General features: G+C 39.7%; 1 protein-coding gene across 1 annotated transcript; it reads left to right on the top strand.

Annotated features, from left to right (window-relative positions):
* Positions 1-752: 752 nt before the first annotated feature.
* Positions 753-7399, top strand: akap17a (A kinase (PRKA) anchor protein 17A). Its single transcript, XM_085374469.1, has 7 exons — positions 753-867; positions 1184-1512; positions 1809-2027; positions 2208-2420; positions 3429-3577; positions 3845-4085; positions 5666-7399. The coding sequence occupies exons 2-7, from the start codon at positions 1186-1188 to the stop codon at positions 6521-6523; spliced, it is 2007 nt and encodes a 668-aa protein (XP_085230595.1). The 5' UTR covers positions 753-867; positions 1184-1185; the 3' UTR covers positions 6524-7399.
* Positions 7400-7607: the final 208 nt, after the last annotated feature.

The following is a 7607-nucleotide window of genomic DNA, read 5'->3' as shown; positions in this document are numbered from 1 at the left end:
TGACATCACGATTTTTGGCAAAAATTTAATATCCAATGTTCTAAAAGTAATTTTAATCGGGTTATAAAATCCATTCCATTGTCACTTAAAAACATAATCGTAAGTGATATAGTATATTCTGACATCTCCCCCAAGTTAAGGCAATTATATATAGATGGTATTCAGTTTTGTGATGTTAAATGCAATAATACATTTCTGAGATCTTCATTAAGGAGTCTTTATTCTCCAAATTTGCTTAGACGTAATTACATATTAAAAGATTATACCCTACTTCAACCCTACTTTACTGGAAAAACAACCTAAACCTGATGGTTAAATCTTTGACTTTAGTTAAAAAGAAAAAGGCTGCATTTTTTTGTTTCCTTTTCGGAAGATTTTGATTTAGTGAGTTAGTACTCTGTTAACTTTTATGACCCCGTCTTTGTATCTTCTTTTTCTTTGTACAAAGGTTGAAATTTGTATTTTCTGAATGTATAATATATTGTGCATTTTGTTGTATTTTGCTAATTTAAAAAAGAAAAAAAAGAAAAAAAAAGAACATGCTAGGAAATGGGTGCAATGGAGACAAATGATTCACTGTCCCGGCGACCAGGCAGCCCAAGAAGAAAATTGCTATGAATATTAATATTAAACTGAATTCAATTTAAGAGATCTTTTTCCATTTTTCTCACCGCCATATTCATCCATGTGGTGTCGCTGTGGGCGCTGGTATAGGCTTCTGTAGAAGGTCGGAGTTCATTGCGTTCGGAAGTAGCATGTAGTTGGATTTTCTGTATGCCTCTCAAGTGTATGGCTCACCTTAAATTACAACAGTGTGTTTGTTGTGTTTTGCATTTTCGGTTTTTACAGGGGGGCTAAGTGATTTTGGTAGGTTGTGACTAGTCTGTTATCTTCTGTGCTAGCTGACGTTAGCATGTTGTTGTCTAAAGCGGTGATGTTTTAGGACCAAACTCGTAAAAACCGTAACGTTAACAAATAATAACAATCAGTAAACAAATAATAATGCGCAGTTTGCACGTAATAACGTTAAATTAATCACGTTAACCAGATCGCTGTTTAGTTAAGTTCATAGCTTTCTAGCCTGCCGTCCTTCGGGATGAAGCGAAGACTTTAGCGTTAGCTTTCAGCTAATGTTACATTGAGTTTGCTAACGTTTGTGTAACCAGCTTCTGTGTCTCTGCAGCAATGACCACCATTGTACATGATACCACAGAGGCAGTGTGCCTCTCTGCTGACTACAACCTGTACCTCAAGCCTATTGCCAAAATGACCATCAGCGTGGCTTTGCCCCAGCTCAAGCTGCCAGGCAAAAGCATCTCCAACTGGGAGGTAATGGAGCGGGTGAAGGCCATGGTGGCTCCGGAGCAGTTTTCAGTCTTGCGAATCTCCAAGAGCACAATGGACTTCATCCGCTTTGAAGGTGAAGTGGAAAACAAAACTGTAGTCAAGAGCCTGCTAAGTCGTTTGGATGGGAAGAGCATCAAACTCAGTGGCTTTACTGATGTACTGAAGGTAAGGGTGAACAAATGTAGAGCATTGCAGTACTTATAATTAGTAACTGCATGGTTATTGGAGTCACTGGAGTTTGTTGTTGCTACTTAAATGTTCTGAATGTTTGTAACTCTTTGTCAATACATTGTAATTTGGCAGCTCAAAGAAATTACCTTGAAAATAAACAACTATCCAAAGGCAAGGCAGCTAGTTCTAAGTATTATAACATTATCTACCATAGATTGATTACAGGTTGAATTTAATTGCACTAATAAACCGACAGCAGAGTATATTTATGTCACCCTCTCATCATTAAGGTTCGTGCAGTAGAAAATAAAGTGGACTTCCCGACACGTCACGATTGGGATTCTTTTTTCCGTGATGCCAAAGACATGAATGAGACGCTACCAGGTGAGAGGCCTGACACCATCCACCTAGAAGGGCTTCCTTGCCGCTGGTTCAGTCAGAAGGACAGCCAGTACCCAGATCGGCCCTCAGAAGAAGCCCTCGTTGCAGTTTTCCAGACATTCGGCAAGGTGATTCACATTCATGTTTCTGTGTAGCTAAAAGGAAATTAAGCTTTTAATATTCACATTTTTAGTTCACAATTTTAAAAAAGAAGAAGATATAAGCAGTGCCTAACTAAACAACAAGAAACTAATAAATGTCGAAATAAAAAGTTAAGACATTAGTATTTTTTTATTTTTTTTTTTAAGGTACGAAATGTTGACATTCCCATGCTGGACCCCTATAGAGAGGAAATGATGGGCAAGAACTTCAGCACATTCAGCTTTGGGGGCCATCTGAACTTTGAAGCGTATGTCCAGTATCAGGAATACTGTGGCTTCACGAAAGCCATGGACACTATGCGCAGCATGAAGCTGATGCTGAAAGGAGATGATGGAAAAGCCGTGGCTTGCAACATCAAGGTACTGCAGACTACAGTAGTGTCAAGCCTCTGCCTACACATATTAAAGCTGCTTTTATTTTCTACCTCTCAATTGATCAAACCAATCATTCCAGGACTTTTTTTTTAATCCATCTCCTAAAATGTTGTTTTCTTAATTATGTTCAGTCACTGCTGGGAGAGAAATTTCTTCGTACAAACTTTAAATGCCAGGGTTTTGAGAGAACTGGAGTTCAACTCATTATTAAGGTGTTCTAATGCAGTGCCCTTTCAAATATGGTTGTATTAACCATGCAGCCTTGGGAGGTTTGTTTGATAAACATGCTGATAAATGAATGATTCTATGTAATATAAAGAACCTCCTTTTCCATTCAGGCTACCAGTGAGTGTAGCTTTTTTTTTCTTCTTATATGAAAATGTTAAATGTACTGTGACAATAGCTTAAAACTTGTAGAGCAGAAAAGATGTTGTATTTGTAGCTGTGTCACTGGAATATTTGTTCATTATTCATTTATTTAAAATCTGTGTTGCCACAGTAATCTGCCATGGATGTAATATTTTTAGCTTTCAAATGAAGAGCTGGAATGACTGTTCCTGACTAAGCATGGTTATAAAATGTTGTAATCATAGTAAACCACTCTGAAATGTGTGAAGCACTTGAATAAGCCCTTAAACTCACCAATGGGTTAGTATTTAGTATTTATTTATTTATTGTCATTGTCAAGAACAATGAAATTGCGTTTGGGGCTTCCATACAACCCAACCCAATCAATCTGGTATTCTTGGATGATATTTTGTTTTGCTTTAGCCACTATCCCCTCCAAAGTTGGTTAAAGTACTGAATTAATAAAAATTTAAATACTTTTGTTTTGGGGTTTTTTGTGTGTATAATTTTACCAAAACAAAGACCATTTAGTTTAATAGCTACATTCAGTCAAACCAATGACGTCAACTGAAGTGCTCAGCTGTTTCGATATGAAAAGCTGTTGTGACAATTAACCTTCATATGATGTGCGTTTCTTATCCTCAGGTGACCTTTGACACAAGCAAGCACCTTAGCGATGCTTCTGTGAAGAAGAGAAACCTAGAGAGGATGAAGTTGCAGGAGCTGGAGAGGCAGAGAGAGGAGCAGAAACAACGAGAGAAGGAAAAAGAGGAGCGGCGTAAGGAAGAAGAGAGGTATGATGGAAGCCTACATAGGAACATGGACTAAAATTGGACTATATTGAAAAGTTAAACAGAAAAAATGTTAGGGGGAAAAAAAATAGAAATTCTGTTTAAACAACTTAATATGAGGAATAAAAAAATAAATAAATTGGGGGATTGATTTTCAGTATTTGATGGAGTTGGTGGCTTTTAAATGAACAACTTCATCACCTGGTTTGATAAGAGTTGACAAAAAGTTAACAATAAATATTCACAGAGCATATTAAACCACTTTTTCAGGAAACAAAAGGAATTGGAAGAGGAGGAGAGGGAAAGGAAGAAGGAGGAAAGATTACGGAAGCGAGAGCAAAAGTTGCGAGAGAGGGAGGAGCGCAAGAATCTGAAGAAAGTGAGGCGTCAGCAAGAGGAGGAGCAGAAGAAGCTGCAGATGAAGATTGCCTTGGAAGAGAGGAGACTGCTGTTGGCTCAGCGCAACTTGGAATCGATACGGCTCATTGCTGAGCTGCTGGCCAGGGCTAAGGTATCAATTTACACAATGCAACACTATACGCATCTGAATAAGTACTCTGCAGTCCCTGACAATGGTCCAGCAGAATGTTGCGTTTTATTGTTGAACCCCAATAGCTTAATCAATATTTAAGACTTCTGCAGTGTGTACAGCTCAACTTTAAATGTCTGTCCCCATATGAGTATTCATGTTGGATCTTTAAAATGTAACTATCTTGCTTTTCCATTTTTGTTTCTGAGAGTGATTATAATAGTGGAAGCTTATATTATTAATTGCAGAAGTTTCAAATGGTGAGATTGGCATATTTGCAAGTAATCCACATGTGACAGAGCCAGCCAGGCTGCTCTCTTTCAGACATTTTTTGCTATTCTTGGCTGTTTGGTAGTAGTGACAGTGATTATCCTTAATATTATCATTTTAGCCAGTGGTCCCCAACCCCCGGGCCACAGACCTGTTGTTTGGTACCGGGCCGCGAGAGTTGAGGCTCGGGTGTGAAATCTATGGATTTCTGGGTTTTTATCGGTTTCTATCATTATGTTTTTAACCGTTTTTATCGTTAACTCGGTTTCCCTGGGTCTTTTCCCCTGTGTTATGAATAAATCTTCTTCTTTCTTTTTTTTTTTTTTAGTACCGATACTGGTTTTCTTTTGTTGTATTTATCCGCGACACCTTAAAGGCTGGTCTGTGAAAATATTGTCAGACATAAACTGGTCCGTTGCACAAAAATGGTTGGGGACCGCTGATCTTAGGCACACAGCTCTGGCTGTGAGCAGCACCCCTATCTAATGCTTGTGAGGGGCAGCCAATCAGAAAAAAGTTGTGGTATCCTGAAAATACACCGGGTATGCGTGTTTGATGTAATGTCCCCAACCCAGTTTTGTTCTGTCTGTTGTTTGCACAGCTTCGGATCACACCAAGAGTTTTTTTTTTTTAAAGTACTATTACAAGGAACATAGAGTGATGCGTTTGTATGCTGTGGTTTCAATTGGAGTTGCAAACAAAGTCTCAGCATTAAAGAGTGGGTAATATTAAAGCAAGAGGTGCTAAAGCGTCTTGTTTCAGACAGAGGATGAAATGGGAGATTGCACAGAGCACTGGTATAGAATCAGTTAGGGTTGTTTTGAACTGCGAATCACGCAAAGTTTCTGTTGCCTAATAAAAGTTGACTCGACCATGTCAGCATAAAGGAATAATTTTATTTTTTAGGAAAGGTGCTGTTTTTCTTCTTGCATAGATGTGAAATTTATTACTAAGCCCACTACAAGTTCACAGCCACAAATACACATGGCATATAACCCTTCAAAAAAGGGTTTGCTGTTGAGTTTAGGATTTTCACACTTATTAAAGGTACAAGACATCAGAAAAGCATTTGAGGACCTCATATAGGACTTTGATACATTGGGACAGAAAAAGTAAAATACTGATGACTAATGTCTCTAATTTGGATTTCATTTTGACAACCAGAGTACTGCATGTGTTGGGACTTGCACAATACAACTCCTGGGAAAGTGTTACTCCTGTGATACTTCCCCCCAACCGACTCCTAAATCATATGCTTTCGTTTATCTTTTCTTTTGTGTTCTCCTCATCAGGCTTTGAAACAGGAGCAGCAGAAGAAAGAAAGGGCTGAGCGTGAAGAGCAGGAGAGGAAGGAGAAAGCTCGACAGGAGGAGGAATTGGCCCGTCTTCAGCAGTTGGAGGCCTGTCGCCGCAAGCAAGAGGAGGAGCTGCGGAGGGTGGAGGTGGAGAAAGAGCGAGCACTGGAGCTACAGCGGAGAGAGAAGGAGCTCAGGGAGCGACTGCTTTCCAACTTGCTGAAGAAAAACAGCAGCAAAGCTGCAGGCATCCAGGATCAGAGTGGCCCTGAAGTGACTGAGGATATCTGTAATCCAGATGATGTGATACTTGGGGTCCTGAGTGGGGTGAATGGATTGAAGGCAGCTGAAAGCAAAGAAAAGCAGATGTCCAAATCTGGTGCTCACTCCCGAGTTTCAGGGAAGAATAAATTAATGGAAGAAAGGAGAGAAGGGGAGGACAGAAAAAAGGACCGGGAGGGAAGAAGGGAAGACGTGTTTAGCAGCAAGCGCAGCAGGGAACGAGCACGAGACCATTCCCACAGGGAAAGGAGCTCTCACAGCCGAGGAAGGAGGCAACGGTCGCACAGCAGGAGGAGAAGGAGCTGCAGCCACCGAAGGAGGAGCTACAGTCATCATAGGAGCAGGAGGAGATATAGCCACAGCCACTGCAGCAGGAGCATAAGCTCCAGCAGAGAGAGGAGCTGGAGCAGCACTGAGAGGAGTTCCAGCAGAGGGAGGAGTCACAGGCATAGTCATCGCAGAGGCAGTGGCAGGAGCAGCGATAGAGGCAGGGACCGGAGGAGTCAAAGTCATAGTCGACGATACAGGAGACACAGCAACAGCAGGGATAGGAGCCACTCCACACGGCGCTAAACTCATGGATGACAGTTATCATTTTATTCATTTGTACTCACCATTTCTGGACTGACATTTCAAGTTCAGCAAGTTTCAGAGAAGATTAGATACTTTTGGTTCCTCAGTTAGGTGAAGAACGTCCCAACTTTACAGACTGCATATGCAGGTGAACCTTAGTTGTTGCTGTGGATTTTTACCCAAGTTGTTCTCAGATTGATGTTGTTGACAACCTAAATTTTCACTATAATCAGTGTAGCATGTTCACAAAAATTAGTGATGCAAAATATAAACTTGACCTTTTTTCCCTTTCCTGGAAAATTATTTGTGTGTGAAGTAAAATGTATAAACTGGATTGAAGTACACTAAAACATAAATCTAAAAATTAATTCTAAAAAAGTGAGTTTTAAAGGGGTGATTGGACAAATTTAAGTTAAAGGCTATATCCTGGTCCACAGGTTATTACATCGACAGTCTGTTCTCTCATTAAAACATAAAACAATGACTGTGACGGATCAGTGAGTAACAGAGAGTTCAGACATGATTATTATTATTTTTGTCCAGATTTGTAGTCAGATTTTTATAAAATAAGACACAGGATCTGATATTAATATACATAAGGTTTGTTCTAACAAGCACTTGCATGTTACAGTAGCTGCCGAACACTGTAAAGGTGACTACCAGCCATAACAAATGGCTGCTGCTCAATTACAGTGGGGGGGAGAGAATTCTCAAATGATGAAACGCATACCTGCTTTAAGACTGTAAGGTACAATGACTGGTTTTGTTATCATTTTTTTGTTGTTGTTAAGTACTGCTTATGTATTGGCTTTGTTGCTGATAATGGTTCAGAGAAAAACACAAACAGCTCTCTGTGACTGTGTCAACTTTGAATAACAGCACATAGTTTTAGTTAAAGAATTACTTTTGTGTACAATTCAAAGAACATTTTTGCTTTTGAAGTTGAATGATGTGATTTGATTTGTTTGAAGGCTTGATGTATTAAACCCAACTCTGCAGGTAGTGTACTTGCTCTTTCACAGTCAGATGTTGATCTAGAGTGCAAGTGATGGATTTGAGGCCTGTCTAGTTTCCTCAACACTTC

This window comes from Diplotaxodon limnothrissa, linkage group LG16 (genome assembly GCF_057381915.1).
Source record: "Diplotaxodon limnothrissa isolate DT_005_m linkage group LG16, D_limnothrissa_male_GT1.1, whole genome shotgun sequence".
Taxonomy (NCBI): Eukaryota; Metazoa; Chordata; class Actinopteri; order Cichliformes; family Cichlidae; genus Diplotaxodon; species Diplotaxodon limnothrissa.
This window is presented reverse-complemented; position numbering and strand designations above follow the sequence as displayed.